Below are 18,012 nucleotides of genomic sequence, written 5' to 3'. Positions count from 1 at the left end.
GTGCTCGTGCAGGTCTGGAGAGTCGATGGGGCCAGCACAAATTTGGAAAAAGGTAGTCATCAGATGCAGTGAAGAAGCTGTCATATCTTCTGGTGCATCTACAAAAATGAAAGCGTGAAGGAGAAGATTAAGAGGCAACTGTTGCTTTCACTGAATTATATACTGCCCACAGGCTTGTCAGTATTTGCAAGTGATTTGCATAATTAGCGACAATTGGCCAGTTTATTGTATTGGCGATATCTTATAAGGTTTCAGAATTTTTGGAGAAGGAGAGGAGCTCCCACTGTGAATCCTTCGCAATGTAGAGTGAATGCTTGAAAGGGAACTAAACAAAAAAGACTTAAAATGATTAAAAAACCTTAGATATATACAAAAATAGAAAGTATACAAATTAAAGCAAAACATAAAACATCAAAATATTAATAAAATCTATAATAATATCTCAGTGATACTAAATAATACTGCTAAATGCAAGTTGAAGCTGTATAATAGAAAAAAAATCAACTTTTTTTTTTTTTAAAAACTAAAACCTTTTAGTGGAGTACAGTCTCTCCTAGAAAGTAAACTTCCTAGATGTATTACACTGAATTAAGAGGAATTTCAAAAAAACAACAAAACTTTTAAAATGTGAAAAAATTCAAACAATGTTACAACATAAAATGATTATGAAATATGCTTGTATATATGTGTGTTTTCATTGATTTATTTATAGTTAACTAATTATGTAGTTAGTTATTAGTTATTTGCTAATCAAAGTAGAAGCTACACACTTCTGATATTGAATGATTGTAGAAGCAGAATAACATGCCTGACAAGTATCTGCTGCTCTTGGAGGAAGTTGGTGTGTGATTCGGGTGGAGGATGAGGTCCTCTCTGGTGGTGTCTGGTGGAGGGAAGGGTCTGCGTGCACGACTTGGATGAATGAGGCAACTGCTGTGCCAGACTGGGCATCATGTAGATGTGCAGATGGACGAGGAGCCCGGCGTTTGGCTCAGGAGCTTCAATCTGCTGGACCTTGAGGAACGCAGTGAGGTCAGTGCTGATGAAGATCTGTTGACAATTACAATTGCATTTATTCATTTAGTATGCTATTTAATGCAAAGCAGCTTACAAATAAGCTGTATAAATTATAAAGATTCAGAGCTGGCTAGAATTGATCTTAGACACAACAACTGTAAATCTCAAAGAGTATATCTATCCCTTCTAAACCTCTGATGTATCTTATTATTAATCTTATTAATTGTAATATATATGAAAAATATTGAAGAGGTAATTCATGCATCCAATTTTCACTACCATTCAAACTTTTTTATTTATTTACTTTTTAAGAAATTAATACCATTATTAAACAAGAACACAATAAATTGATCAAAAGTTACAGTGAAAACATTTATAATGTTACAAAAGATTCCTATTTTGATAATCTTGATAAAATGTATCACGGTTTCCACAAAAATAGTATGCAGCACAACTGTTTTTAACATTGATGATAGTAAGAAATGTTTTTTTTTTTTTTTTTTTTTAAGCAAATTGGAATATAAGAATTATCTCTGACGGATCATGTGACACTGGAGCCTGGAGTAATGAAGCTGAAAATTCAATTCTGCATCATAGGAATAAGTTACATTTGAAATATATTCACATAGAAAAGTTATTTTAAATTGTAATAATATTTCACAATATTACTGTGTTACTGTATTTTGATCAAATAAATGTCTTGAAAAACATTAATCATTCATTAAAATCTTACTGACCCAAAAATGTTCTTTGTTTTTTTTTTTTTTATTATTAGTTTGTGTTTTTTTTCATATATAAATATAATGTGTGTTTTATATTTTATATGTGGAGTTTGTTGCATCAGTGAATTTGATGGTGTAATGAAGTAATTGAATTTATTTTTTAAATTTAAAATGAAGTATAAGTGATGTTTGTTGAAGTGTGTGAATGCACACACATTAGCATGTGACCTCTGCCTTAGTAATGAGTGGTACTGTTAGTGGATATACATAAATACTTTTATCATGATGGTTGTGGTCTCTCAATAAGAGTTCAGTAGTGTGTGTCACCTATTGTTATGTAGCAGTGTCTCTGAGAGCTCTCTGGGGTAAAAACTGTAAATCAAGGGTGTCAAACTCAGTTCCTGGAGGGCCACAGCCCTGCACAGTTTAGATATAACCCTAATTAAACACATCTGATCCAGCTAATCTAATCATTTAGGTTTATTTGAAAACTACATGGTATGTGTGTTGGAGCAGGGTTGGAACTAAACTCTGCAGGACTGCGGCCCTCCAGGAATTGAGTTTGACACCCATGCATTGTATGGTTTAATTAGTTGTTTATAAATTAGATGCTGCTTAATTTGTATACATCTAGTTTAATTCCCCCGAGTCTCTATCTTGTATTTTGCTCAAATTCTCATACCAAGAAATCTCAGAATTACATGGTAAAATAAAATATTTAAATCATAATCTTAATTTTCAATTTAAAATGAAGTAATGTGGATTTCCATACTTCCACACTTGACATTATGAATCCTACTACACCTAAGGCTTAGGTCATGAATATTAATTTAGCAACGAGAAATTGCTTGGTAAACTACCAGAGGCGTTCCACGCAACGTAATTAATATTCATAAGCGCGCCCCGTACGTCATACTAGACGTACTTGTCCAACCCTCTGCAGTTTAAAGCGCTTGACAGGTGCGCTGTGCTGTATAGACAGCTAAAACACAGACATAACCGTAAATATAATCATTTTCTTCGGTCACGGATTTCATTTTCCTTTAAAGCATAATATATTTGATGACAATAATGGTAGTACTGTATGAAACGTACAGTAAGTTGAGTTTATCTTCACTGGAACTAACTAAACTTCACTTCGCAAAGCTATCCATTTCCACCAGCTCTCTAGACATGACAGTCAAGTTTGACACTAGCTGACTAAGAAAAAAAGTTACGTTCTTTTTTTTTTTTTTTGTTTGTTTGCTGCGCTAATGGAAAGTCGAAAGGCTTGCTTGATCATACGGCTGAAGAAATAAAGAGCTGAAAACATGGCAAAATGGGAGTTCACAATGGTAAGTCGCTTACTTGATTAGGGCTATTTTCATCAAGGACATTAATTCTGTTTAATACTAGTTTAGAAATTAGAATGACTTGAGAAAAGTAACTTTGTATCATCAGGTCTGGAAACGCGATTTGTTGTTGTACATTGTGTCGCGCGGCGCGTTAGTGTTTCTCTTCACTTTAATCCCAGAGAAAATGCAGTATATCCTGTTCTTTCTTTTCCGGACATCTCAGTACTGTCACAGAACCTCAATGTTTTTACAATTCGACGTGACAGTGGCTTTAGGAACGCGTTTGTGTTGTATGTAATGCGTGCTCAGGCTAGGGTGCGGTGCGCTTCAGTTTTCCCTCGGGAGTCTCACAATAGAACCGATTTTGTGTTTGTTCTCAGACCCACCTGGAGATTGAATATATTTAGTGTCCTGTTTCACAGCTGACCTGTGATAGTTTCAGCTTCCCCTTCCCCCATCATTCCCTGTGTTTTGTTCCATGGCACAGCTTTGGCTTGGAACGCTCTCTGTTTTGCTTCACTGGAGTTTCTAGGAAGAATGCACTTATGATTTTCACAGCAATTGAATTGTTAGAGGAATAGACTGCCCTTGGTCTACTTGGAAGCGCAACCCTTTCTAAATGTGTGGTTTGCATATTATGTAGCTTATATTCTGTGATGTTTATTGAGCTTTTGGAACAGTGCAGTGATTCTTGAGGTTTAGAACAAAACAGAGCACAGCAGTGATAGACTTGACAGCTTACATATTTTACACGTGTAATACAGCAGCATATTTTCTGGTGTTGCTATAGTAATAGGTCCCACTTAAAATAAGGGAAATTATCTAAATTATCTTAATTTAAAAAAGTGTTGGGGTTGACATACAGGGCATATTTATATTTATTTATATTAGAAGTGTTTCTTTAATAATACAAAATTATTTTTCTTAGTTAATATGAGTTAATATACAAGAGTATTTAAAAGTTAGGAGTCAGTAAGTTTTTGTTATGCTTAAAGATGTTTTTTGTACAGATGTTTTTTGAATACAGTACAACCGCAATGTTGTTAAATATTATTACAGTTTATAACAACTGCTCTCTATTCTAATACTGTATATTTTAAATAGTAAATTTATTCCTATTATCGATCCTGAAATAGTGCTTTTTAAAGGTGCTGTATGTAAGTTTTTGACTCTACTAAAGCATAAAAATACCATAATATGTTTGCAGATATTTAAGAAACATGCCAAGTTAGCATACGTATTTATCTGAAAAACAATGCTACAGTCAGTTATTCTCCTTTGAAAATGTGCGTTCCTGGCCGTTTGTGAAACCTGACCACTGCCAGTTTACCCAATTGTATTTCGGCACCCCGGGTTGCCAGATGGCGGAAAACACAGCGTATTTCATTTAATTAATTGTCAACTGCGCTTGTTCCTGTTGGTGTCATCAATCTGGCAACCTGCGTGTGTGTCAAGACTGGGGAGGAGGAGCCGGGTGAAAAAAACCCTCTACAATATTTTGAATTTGGACTGCAATACCTAGTTCAACCACTTGGTGTCAATCCTACATACAGCACCTTTAATATTCGCAGTGTCTATTTACACTAAGTGCAAATAGCCCGTCTTGTTGACAGTAGCTCCGCCCATCAACGTGGGATTCTGCTAGTCAAAATTACAAAAAACTGCTTCAGTGGTGCAGATGGTAAAAAGTGGATCATACTCATTTTGACGCGATCAACCCGGGTTCATTTTGGTCAAATCTGCCTTTTGGTTGAACTTTTTCTCCCTTTTCAAATTTCAAATCATATAAGAAAAGCATTTATTTTCAATGAAAATGAAGGAAATAATCAAAAAGTTGAAAATAAAGTATCGGGTAGGGTTAGGGTAGGTGTAGGGAGGGCTTTATTGTCCCAATAAGGTGGCATCTATATAATAATTTGAATTAAAATTTAAATTTACACTCAATAAGTTATTGCATACTGCTTTACAATACTGAGGTGCAGATAGTTGCCACTATTTGCAATAAGTAGTATAAATAGCAGAAAATCCTGCTATTTTGACATAGCGTAAATAGAATCTATAGCTATTTGTGCTTAGTGTAAAAAGCATATCACTAAAAAATGCTGCTATTTGCACTTAGTGTAAATAACATCTATGGAAAAAAAAATGCTATTTTCATTTAGTGTAAATAGCATCCATCGCTAAATTTTTATTTTCACTTAGTGTAAACAGCATCTAATGCTATTTGCACTTAGTGTAAATAGCGACTATCACTAAAAAAATGTTATTTTCACTTACTGTTAATAGCCACAGCCTAATATTTTTGCTGAATTTTTTTTTCATGGTTCTTTGATAAACAGAAAGTTCAAAAGAACAGCATTTATTAGAAACAAAAATTTTGTAACATTATAAATGTCACCCTTTGATCAATGTAATGCATCCTTGGTGAATAAAAGTATTAATTTATTTGAAAAAAAACTGACCTCAAGCTTCTGAATGGTTGTGTATTATTTTTTTAAAAATAATACACAATACAAAATAATAAAGTATTTGTTTACTTTATTTTTTTAAGTATTAAGTTATGTTATGAGGATAGGTGATTTTATAACTATTTATCTTTTTTTATTTAAAAACAATCAAGTAAACTTTGTTTTAAAACATTCTAGGACATCCCGTGTTCAAGAATCAGTAATAGATGACACTATTATGCTAACATGCCCTCAAGCCAGTTGTTATGAGCTCATCTAATATTGGTCACATCTGAATTAGTCAACAACCAGTTCAACAACAACAACTGTGTTTTCCCTGGTAGAGAAGACACTGGACTTAATTTACTCCAGTGTGTTACACAGTCTGTCTTTGTTTAAAATCATCAGGGTTTTTTTTTTTATTCGCCCACAGCTGTTATTCATTGTGGGTATGATATTTGCTATGCAAATAACCATAGCTTCATTTTACCACCAAAGAGGATTTTTGTAAAGAAAGTAATGAGTATTTTTGGTGTCAGCTAGTTATGGTTTTCCACCATGAAAGAGCTTAAATGATTTCTCTTCTTTCCTAAAAATGAAAATGAAAGGTCTTCTTGTGTGGGCATCATTAAACAGCAGTGTTATTATTTTTAGTACTGTAAAAATGTTTGGTTTATTTGCTTATAACATGATTTGAACTCTGTATTGTACATGATTTTGTTGAAAAACATCTGCTAAGAACGTAAATGTAATGTACAATGTATTGTCTTCTTAAGCCAATGGAGATAAAATTATTCACTCCTCCTGACTTATAATTTGGATAACAATTTGCCTGTATTTTGCAAAGAACTCCTGTTTTGTATATTTCTTCCTGGACAAGTGAAATGTTAGGTCAGTCAGTGCCTTGCAGGTATTGTTTTTGTGTGTGTGTGTGTGTGTGTGTTTTGGAAGTTGAAGACCTATATTTCAGTGGAGCTCACTGCAGAAGCCAAATCCACTGCAAGTCCACTGCCGTTCCCCAATTTATGTTTTTCTAAAATCTCATGAACTGCTGTGGTAAAATCAGCACTGCAAAATAGAATTTTGATGGCACTGTGTTTGTTTAATAGTGCTGCAATAGGCATCATATCAAGTTTTACAGTAGGTTCAATATGTGCATATTTTTCCATTTGTCGGCTGCAAATTCAACATGTGTTGCCTGATGATGTATAGGACCCAGTGCAGGAGTGGGGAGAGGAGGTGGAAGACGGTGCCATTTATGGGGTCACTCTTCACCGAGAACCCATCCAGCCCACACCTGATGCCGCTGAGAACTCATCTGCCTTCGGCTTCATGCAGTATCGCACACTGAAGGTCCGCAGGCTTAAAGCAGCCACTCTGGAGCGTCTTGTCACAGAATTGGTGAACCCGGAGTGCCCTGACCCAGACTACATGCAAATCTTTCTCTCCACCTACAGAGCCTTTACCTGCACAAATGCTCTCATAGAACTCCTTTTTCAAAGGTTAGCACAAATGCTCAGTTAGTGTTAATTTAATTGCTGCCTCAGAGGGTTATAGGGACATTGTTAGGTTTAGTAAAGTTTTTAAGTAAACTAATACTTGTATTCAACAAGGATGCATAAAAATTATCAAAAGTGTTAGTAAAGACATTTATAATGTTACAAAGGATCTCTAGCTAATAAATGCTGTTATTCTGCATGTCCTATCAGAATGTTCTCATCAGGGAATCCTGAAAATTTTTTATCATGGTTTCCACAAAAATATTAAGCACCAAATCAGCATGTTAGAAGGATTTCTGAAGGATCATGTTACAATAAAGACTGGTGTAAGGATGCTGAAAATTCAGCTTTGTTTCACAGGAATAAATTACATTTTAAAATATGTTCTAAGTTGTAATAATATTTTACATTGTGACAATTTTTACTGTATGTTTGATCAAATAAATGCAGCCTTGGTGAGCATACATATATATTCTGACAGAATGTTTAAGCCTCTGTTTTTCATACAGTAAAAATGAACAGTCATGCTCCAAAAAGAACCAAAAAGTACAAAAATACAATTACAATTGTAAGGAATGAACCAAAATGTTTTATATGTGACCCTGGACCATAAAACCAGTATTAAGGCGCTGTGGTATATTTGTAGCAATAGCCAAAAATAAATTGTATGGGTCAAAATTATAGATTTTTCTTTTATGCCAAAAATCATTAGGATATTAAGTAAAGATCATGTTCCATGAAGATATTTTGTAAATTTCCTACTGTAAATACATTAAGACTCAATTTATGTTTAGTAATATGCATTGCTAAGAACTTAATTTGGATAATTTTAAAGGCAATTTTCTCAGTATTTGGATTTTTTGCACCCTCAGATTCCAGATTTTCAAATAGTTATATCTCGGCCAAATATTGTCCTATCCTAACAATCCATACATCAATGGAAAGTTATTCAGCTTTCAGATGACGTATAAATCTCAATTTCGATTCAATTGACTCTTATGACTGGTTTCAGGGTCACATATAATAACTGTATCTAGTCATGTATTTATTGTGCATCAGTGACAGTTATAACTGATATGGGCTGTTTCCAAAACTTGAACAGAGGAAGGATGGCACCAAGGTACCTCTGAATATAATGTTTCCATACCATTCCATCATACCTTCATCTGGTGATTATACCACAAACATGTGCCTTATCCGTTGGTGGAAGGAATAAAAATGATAAATTCTGAATCTCTTAGCACATTAGACATGATGTTATGTGCATTGCAGACCTGTTTCCTTTGGAGGTACCTTCATAAAGTCATTGATTTCACAGCTATCCCACATGTATTTAAATATGAGGGAATTTACACTACATACATTCTATGAGGCTCAATGATTGTGAATAATCAAATGAGGGGGGAAGCCCAAGTTTCTAAATTCAGTATGAGGTAGAGTATTTCCAGGAGACATCTTTTTTTCCTATGGTTTTGACAGTCCATTATCACATTATGTAAATCAGTGATGCAGTGGAATGGATGAGAACACCTTACATTGTAGAACAGGTTTCACTTGACTTGTCTCACATCAGAGGAGCTTTTGTTGAACCGTGAGAGTCCTTTGTGTTTTGTTTAAGCATAAATAAAGGTAATAGGCCTCGAAAGATCACTTGTTACACATTTGTGTCAGAAACTGTTACAATGTTCATAATCCTTAAACTTCTTTTGAATGGTTTAAGGAATGTTTTGAATATTCAATTTAAACTTATGTATTTGTCTATGTAGAGAGGACATGGTCACCAATCTGGACAACAGTGTCTGTTTAAGAAGGTGAGTTGAATTAACACATCTAGGAATGTCCTGGAATATGTGATTCTGATTGGTCAATTGTGATATTCTGTGGTCAAATATTGTTTTATAATAAACTTTAAATTGAAACTGGTTGTCTAGTGCAATCATCATCTATTAATAGTAAAGTGAAACTGGTTATTCATCTTGATTATTCATTCTAATTCCAAGAGCTTCATTAATTAGTCCCAAACAATGCATATGTGTGTGTGTGTGTGCAGTTCTCTGCCCTGTCTGATCCGTCTGTGGTTAGACGAGTATCAAGAGGACCTTCGGGACTCTCCAGATCACCAGGCTCTTCGGCTGCTCTGTGTTCATCTGCGTCATCGCCTTTGTTTCAGACGTCTTGTTCATCAAGCCGATGCTCTTCTCAGAAAATTTCAGACTGAAGGCAAGTCTTGAAATATGGTTAATTTAGTTTTTATGCACACGCACCAAAAAAAAAATAAAAAAATAAAAAACAACGCTAAATAACAGACAAACACACAGGTACATCAGCAGAAGCCAGCACAGCTGCTGTAGAGAATCAGACAACTGAGGACACCATGGACAGACAGGACATAAAAGAGATGAGGGATGTACTGGGCTTCCCTGCACGAGACATTGCTGAGCAGCTCACACTATTAGATGCTGTAGGTGTCAAGATTAACATACTGAAGCTGGTTTTTATTTATGGCCTACTTATATTTATCAGCTTCCATTTCTTTCTCAGGAACTCTTTGTCAAAGTGGTTCCATTTCACTGCCTTGGCTGCATTTGGTCTCAAAGGGACAAGAAAGAGAATCGGAATCTTGCGCCCACGGTTCGTGCCACCATTGCCCAGTTTAATACCGTCACTAACTGTGTTATCAGCTCTCTGCTGTGCTCTCCTTCCACATCCCCTCCCGGTTCCCCGTCCTGCACTCGTAGCGGCCCTACACACAGGGCAAAGATTATTGAGAAGTGGATCTCTGTCGCTCAGGTGTGTATAAGGCCCGAAACATACTATAGGCAAGTATGTGAATGCAAATTTGATTCTGAGCAAATTAAGATAATTAAAATAAGTTTATGTCTAACTACTTTATCAGTTTTAATGGCACAGATGTTTAAAGAGATCCTTATCACTTTGTGTTGTTACATATTTGATCCAGTGTGAATTTGTGAAGTTAATATTTCTTTCCTCTTCTTAAGCCCAAGGCATTATGTTTTTTTTTTTTATTATTATTATTATTATTTGGATTACAGGAGTGCCGTCAGTTGAAAAACTTCTCCTCTCTGAGAGCCATCTTATCTGCTCTTCAGTCTAATGCTGTTTACCGCCTAAAGAAAACCTGGGCAGCAATCAGCAGGTAGTGTTTTCTGATCCTGACATGAATAGTTGCTAAACCTGTTCATTGGCAATTTTGCACAACACATGATATTAAAATTTAAATGGATAACATATGTAATTTCAGGGAAAGTATGGCTGCCTTCAATCTCCTGTGTGACACATTTCCTGATGAGAACTGTGTGCTGGTCAATCGAGAGATCCTTGTCGAAGTATGTTTCACAGATTTGCCTGCATGTTTTAAACCTGTTGTCTATTCTAATCTAAAATTTTACATGTACACTTTTATTCAAGTTTGGGGTCAATAAGTTATTTTAATGTTTTTGATAGAAGTCTCTCATGCTCACTAAGGCTGCACTTATGTAAACAAAAATACAGTATGATTATGAAATATTATTACAATTTAAAATGTTGTTGATTTGAATATATTTCAAAATGTAATTTAGTAAATGTTATAATGCAATGATAATTTTTTCATGTTACTTTGATTAATAGAAAGTTCAAAAGAAAAGCATTTATCTGAAATAGAAACAATGCAACTTTATAACATTATAAATGTCTTTACTATCACTTTCGATCAATTTAAGACCTCCTTGCTTAATAAAAGAATTTTTTCTTTAAAAAATTCCATCAATATCTAACACTTTGGTCTGCAATGTGCAAACAGATGCCTCTAATGATTTAACATTATGTGTAAGAGCTGAAAGCAGAGTTGAATCACTGATAAGATCATGACATCATCTCATCCCATGGCTGCTTTTATGTCCTTTTTACTATCTTTAAAGACGCTACCAGGCAACACTCAATATTTTCTACACCCTATTTCACTTTAGCTCACATACAAAGAGTAAATCAGTAGGGCTGAGGTTATGAATCATCTTGTTGGCAAGGAAACCATTATGTAGGCACAACATCCCGTAATGTTCTGCAGTGTTTAGTATCAAGTGTATTACAACAAAACATTCATTGTTTTTATCTATGCTGGCTCATAATAGTCTCTCCCACTCCTCTTTGACCTCAATCTGTATCATGTTCTGTTAAGTAATTGTACTTGTCTTGAATTGTGGCATTACTTTGGGTGTGGGAGATTGATTTTGAATGTTTTCTAAAGGGATTTATGTAAATGTTTCTCTAGGCCAGTTGTTTCTAATACTCTGTATTCAATCATATGTTTATCTAAATCAGTTTCTCTGTTTGCATTTAGGAAGGCAACCAGGCAGCTGATGCAGACACTCACACCGCTTCAAAGTCTCCCAGACTCAGTCCTGCATCTAAGCACATGGTAAGATTCACTAGTATTTTTCATAATTGTGGCCCTGCTAAAAGTAGTACATTTGTCTTATTTAAGGCTGTTGTCATAAGTTGCTTCTAACATTATTATTAAGCTGTTGTTTCTGGGAAATAACTGCCCTTTTTGGGAAGTATGCATCTTGCACTGGCTCATTTGCTTGCTGGTCTAGTTTGACTCAAGTAATTTCATTTTCCATATGAAAATCTATCTAAATCTGAATCTGACAACTCATTTATTAAAAGACCCAAAAGGGTATTACCATAATGCTAGATGACACAGTATGACGGAGTTGCTTGTATCACCAATAAAGATGCATCAACAGAATGTTCCTCTAACTGAGACACTTTTAGCTTTTTTGGAAAAGATGTGTTTGCTTAAAAGAGGAAGCTTTTAATTGAAGTATGTGTGTGGATTTTGTTTTTGTTGAAATATATTTCTGTTCAAAACTCATTAAAATTTTTTGAAAGAAATGAATACTTTTATTCAGCAAGGGTGCATTATATTGAGCAAAAGTGATAATAAAAACTTTTAAATTATTCTATTTCAAAATAATGCTGTTCTTTTCAATGTATCAAAAAAATCATGAAAAAACTCACATTTCCACAAATACTGACAATAATAAGAAACAAGATTCATAATAAGAAATGTTTCTTGAGCACCGCATTGGCATATATTTTTGGAAGACTTGAGTAACGGATGCTGAAAATTCAGCTTTGCCATCACATGAACAAATTACATTTAAAAATATAATAAAGTAGAGAACGGTTATTTTAAATTGTAATAATATCTCTCAATATTACTGATTTTACTGTATTTCTTTTAGCATGTAAATGCAGCCTTGGTGAGCATATGAGACGAAAACATTCAAAAATCTCAACCGACCCCAAACTGTTACTGTTTTTTTGCCTGACAAGTTTGTCTTTCTGACAGACCCCCTCCAGTGGTGAGGTGCCGTACCTGGGCACTTATCTGACCGTTCTCACTATGTTGGACACAGCGCTAAGTGATAATGTAGAGGTTAGGATTTTTTTCTGACCTTAATTCAAGTCGTATACATAGCAGTTTTTTTTTCAGTTCCCACACTGACGTTTCTTTGTTTAAATGATAAACTCTCTTTTTTCTGCTCACAGGGGGGTCTGATCAACTTTGAGAAACGCAGAAAGGTAAGTACAATCACTGTAGCCTTCATATTGTTTCAATGAAAAGAAGCTCACTAGGTTTTAGACCAAATGCTAGTGTGTCAAGAGTGCTGACTTGTTTCTCCATTACTTTCTGTGTTCAGGAGTTTGAGATTCTGTCTCAGATCAGGCAGATGCAAGCGTCATGTGCTCAGTACAATCTCCAGTCACATCCTCGCATCATTTCCTGGATCAACAGCAGCATACCTCTTTCTGATCAGAAGAGGTGAGGCACTTCTTGCACATTTTGATGATTATATTCAGTTTTATCAATTTCCTGCTAACAATGTTGGTTGAGATGAAAAGAAATGACGAAATTAGATGAATTCATGGCAGTGGTACTTTGGGTAATTCAGAAGATCAGCATCTCAGATATTTAGATAACAACTGTCAGTCTTTCTTTCTCATTAGCTATGAGTTGTCAAGAGAACTGGAGCCACCAGTTGACCCCTGTCCCAGCTCTCCCAACACCTGGAGCCACCGGCTCATCACCAAGAAACTGACCTCGTGAGTGTTTTTTTGAGATGCGGTTTCATCTCAATTTGTGGTCCCAGACTATTCTAAAAGTAAAAGACATTTTGCTAACTTGTTCTTCTGTGACATATGTTTCTCTTCTGCTCACTGCAGATTGCTGTCTGGCAGTGAGAACTTCTCAAAGAAGACTTTTGCTGATCAGATCAGTGTATCATCCTCTGGCTCCAGTGGTTCAGATATGGAAGATCTCAGCATCCCCAACCTCTCACCCCTTAGATTCAAAGTACAGGTAACAAAACTGCAGACCGGAGCTGCAGACTTTTTTGTTATTTACTACTTCATATAAATATTATATGCTACAACATTATATTTAGACATAACATTATATAAAGCAAAAAATTACCAAAAATTCAGTATATTTATGGTTTTATTTCCATATTGTTGAAAATCCGGTTTCCAAAGTCCAGTCTGCAATCCATTTGATTTTGTCAATATGTCTGATGTAGATGTATACAGACTTCGTTCTCAGATTCAGCATTTTAAAAATAGTTTTTTGGTAATTGAAATTAAAGCAACAATTTTTTTTTGTAATGTTTTTTTTTTTTTTTTTTTTTTTTTTTTTTTGATGAAGAACTCCACAAACTTCATTTGTTCATGTTTTTGTATCAAAGCATTAAAAAGTACTTTTAAGTCCTAAAACTAAAATACTGAAAAACTCAAACTAAAAATATAAACAATATAAAAATTAAAGTTAATTAAAAATGATTAATAAATACTTTATTAGTATATAAATAATACTAAAATAACACTGATGTACACATGCGTCAGACGGATGTCTTTAGCTGTTGCATGACGTCTTGCTGTGTTTTCAGTGTCTTTCAGTGCATGCAGGGCAGGAGCTTTAATTAAATGTTACTTTATATTGCATTTATTTATTTGGAATTATTTGTACTAAATCAGTAGGCCTAAATCTGACAGGTCTAATATTGTCTCAAAACCTATATTGACTGTTTGTTCATACCGAGGCCTTTAGGTAAGTAAAAACAGTTCAGTTGTTTGTGACTTGTTTGTTTCACCTCAACCTTGCAGTCACAAAGTAGTTCATGTTTGCACTATCAACACAGAGCTTCAGAACACAGTGTATTAGATAACAATACCGCCAGTCTGTGATGTTTTACTTTCCACACATCATTTACCAAAGTATTTATCGCTTGCAGTCTGAGTTGCTGAACTCTCATAATAAATATACTTAGGAAAGATTAAGCTATCTGATACACTTCATATGGTCAGTTGCCACTTAAAAACCTGTGCTATGCTCTTAACAGACTTCTTACAGATAATTAGGTTTGTTGAGGTAAATAGTCTTTCTCCATTTCTTCATTCACAGTCACCATCTGTATCCTGTCAGGACACCTCAGTAGACACACCCACCTCCTCTTCTCCGACTCCGCCCAGCTCTTTTCGAAGATGCCTACAGGCGGATCTGTCTGCCCTGAACCCTGACAGCCCCTCGCCAACTTCATCAGCATCATCTCCATCATCTTCATCATCCTCTCCTTCTCTCAAACATCCCATGTACAACAAGCAGGTCGCCGATTCTTGTATCGTCAGAGTCAGTGTGGAATTTGGCAACAACGGAAATGTTTATAAAAGTATTTTGGTAAGTCGGTTTTAATATTTGGTGTTCATGCTTCATCTTTTATTTTTTCATTTTACATCTTTCTAGTGGCAATGAGTCTGTGGCTTTCTACTCAGCTGTCAACTCCAGCAAATTTAAAGTCTTGAAACTTTATCATCTCTTTATTTTTAGATAACCAGTCAGGACAAGACAGCTCAGGTGATTCAGAGAGCTCTGGAGAAACACAACTTGGAAGAGATGAACTGCCAGGATTTTAGTCTCACACAACTGGTTTCTAATGACAAAGGTGAGCTTCTGGATTCTGTGTATGACCGTAAAAAACTCCAAAACACAAATTAATTTCAAGTGTTATTTTTTTTTTTTATTTATATACTGTTACAGTATTTTTTTATTTTTAATTATATTTTTTTTTTTTTTTTTTTTTTTTTGTATTTTTTATTTTTTTTATATTTTTATATATATAAATATATAAGTTTTAGTCATTTTAATACTTCAACTTCACTTTATTTTACTTAGTTTTTTTTTTTTAGTTTTATATATATATATATATATATATATATATATATATATATATATATATATATATATAATTATATATATATATATATATATATATATATATATTAACATTATATTTTAATTTAGCTTTATTTAAAATACCAAAAAAAAATTTTATTTATTTATTTATTTATTTAATGATAATAACACTAATTTTAGGTGTTTAGGTGTAAGCACAAGGTTTTTATGATCATGAGGTACATAAGTTCAGTGTGTCTAAGTTTTTGACTTATGTATCGCATATGCTTTTTTAAAACTACAGTAATGTATTTAGCACTGTGTCACTGTCATTTTTTATATCAGAGTTGCTGATCCCAGACAAAGCCAACGTGTTCTATGCCATGTGCACCACTGCCAACTTTGACTTTGTGCTTCGCCAGCGTTACAAAAATCTCTGCAGAGCTCCTGGATCATCCTGGAGTCCTGGAGCAGTTTTGAGGTCCCGCAAGTAACAGCACCGTGATGACCACATAATACGGAAAAACTTGTTTTAAAAGTCAACAAAGACTATATAACCACATGGACAACTGTGATAAGCTGGTGACTACTGGATGTCGAAGCTCTGATAAATTTAAAAACAGACTGATGGATGCATCATTGAGCTATGAAACACACTGGAGTCACAATCTCTGACATCATCTCACCCAGTAATGTGTCATTGACTAATAACATGGAAACCGTAGCTTTCTACAGCTGCCAAAACAACAGTTCTGATTTAAAACCAGTTAAAACTGGAGAAAGAATGACTCAGAGGGTCTGAAATAAGGACCTAGGGAAGTTGCAATAAATGGCCACATCTACTGCCGGTTTATTCAGAGGTTTTGCTTTGAAAGGAGGGGTCACACACGTGATACCTGAGTTGTTTGTACATTTGTTTGTATTTGGATGAACACATTTGTTTTAAATGTGACCTACAAATACAAGCTTTTATGTAGCTAATATTCAGCGATAGGTAAAAAGTGAATAGAAATGTATATTTATGTTGTTTTCTAAGTGACATAATAATTTTGATATAATATATTTTATTTAGTTTTAATATAATTTTCAAAAAGTTCACATTATTTTAATTGCAATATTTAATATTTTGATGCATTTCAGTTTTAGAGTATTTAATTTAACTTATATATGTGCACATTAATCTCGTTTTGTTTTTTGTCTTTTTGTGTTGTTCCTTTCAGCTCTTTCTTTTTTAGCTGCATTTATGTGCAATAATCTCAAAGCTGTTTCTCCTCTAAAACTTTTGAAAAAGACTTTTGGCATTTGTGCCTTTTTCCTAATGAAGGATGCTTGCAGTTCTTTAACACTTTTTTTTTTCTCAAGTTGAATATGTTCCGTTGTTTTTCTAGTAGTGTCAAATAAAGTAACTCATCCATATTGGATATCTTGTGAATTTCTGAGCAAATGCAATTCAGAGAACTGAGCACTGGGTGCAATAGATGAATCTCACCGACTGTGTATGTGTTTTGTGAAAGTTAAAGTAAGTTAGCTGCTGAAGTATGTGAAATGTAAGTGCTTGGTCCATGAAACGTTTTGCTGATAAATAATGGTGCAGGTGTAGTGTGTCTTGGAAGCTACAGTAAGTGTTTTTTGCCAAATGGAAGGGGCCTGTGTCAGCATTAAAGGCACACTTTTACTGCTTGCACAGAAAGCCACAATTCCTCACTGAAATGTGTGTCTGTCTTTGTGTCATTAAAAAGTTAATTTGGCACTTAGAGTTGTCTATTTTGCATTCTTTGATTTAAAATAATAAATCACTTTTTGATTGCTTAAAATATGTTTCTGTTGTGGTTTATATTTATGGTCATTGGGATTATACAAGTTAAAACTACATTTCAGAAGTTCTATTAGCTATCTTTTATATTATTATTTATTTTTATTTTTTTAAATATAATTTCAAATAGAAATAAGGTCTTCAAATGTATCTAATGCTATCTTTATAATACTTAAATATGAAACTCTAAATAAAGAAGCTTGACATTATGAATGGAAATATATATATATATATATATATATATATATATATATATATATATATATATATATATATATATATATATATATGTATGTATATATATATATATATATATATATATATATATATATATATATATATATATATATATATATATATATATATATATATATATATATATAAAACGTCATCACAGTGGCAAAGTATAGGGCTATTCTGATGCTGAATTTAATCAACACATAAGCAAAGTAGCACCAGAGCAGCCTTTGAAAAAAAAGGAGCTGATGGGGTCAGATCTGCTGTATTTTAGAAGGCCCTTATGTGGCTTTTTTGTCTGTAAACAGTATTTAGAGCAGGAGAAAAACCACCTCAAAGCCACCTCAGCTTTTCTTTTTCTTTTTTAAAGTATTTTTTTTTAAACGTATTTGTTATTTTTCATCGGAATGTACGATAAAATGTGGGATAAATGAACAATAAAGTTAGGTCAAACAAACAAAACCCTGGTATGATGACAAGCTTGGCCAACATGGTCATTCATATTCTACCGCTTACCGCCAGATGGCGCACGCGCCCGTTTATTGTGCTTTGACTGGATTGGTCGGAGTTTTCGGCTTGCTCAGGTGGGTTCAGTTACTTCTCCTGGTTGTACTAATAACTTATTTAAAACTAAACGACACTCTAGTGGCTAATATTTGGGCGTCATTCAGTACTTTCTTGTCTAGCAATAGTTAAGTTACACAGACTGT

At 34.1% G+C, this 18,012-nt stretch overlaps 1 protein-coding gene across 1 annotated transcript; it reads left to right on the top strand.

Annotated features, from left to right (window-relative positions):
• The first annotated feature begins 2,682 nt into the window (after positions 1-2,682).
• LOC109092273 (ral guanine nucleotide dissociation stimulator-like 1) lies at positions 2,683-17,017 on the top strand. The gene is made up of 17 exons (XM_042757757.1): positions 2,683-3,073; positions 6,733-7,022; positions 8,786-8,830; positions 9,070-9,239; positions 9,338-9,480; positions 9,561-9,809; positions 10,073-10,176; positions 10,282-10,366; positions 11,359-11,436; positions 12,376-12,462; positions 12,576-12,608; positions 12,728-12,849; positions 13,035-13,130; positions 13,251-13,386; positions 14,485-14,757; positions 14,908-15,022; positions 15,598-17,017. The coding sequence occupies exons 1-17, from the start codon at positions 3,050-3,052 to the stop codon at positions 15,744-15,746; spliced, it is 2,199 nt and encodes a 732-aa protein (XP_042613691.1). The 5' UTR covers positions 2,683-3,049; the 3' UTR covers positions 15,747-17,017.
• Positions 17,018-18,012: the final 995 nt, after the last annotated feature.

Source organism: Cyprinus carpio, chromosome A6 (genome assembly GCF_018340385.1).
Source record: "Cyprinus carpio isolate SPL01 chromosome A6, ASM1834038v1, whole genome shotgun sequence".
In the NCBI taxonomy this organism is placed as follows: domain Eukaryota; kingdom Metazoa; phylum Chordata; class Actinopteri; order Cypriniformes; family Cyprinidae; genus Cyprinus; species Cyprinus carpio.
This window is presented reverse-complemented; position numbering and strand designations above follow the sequence as displayed.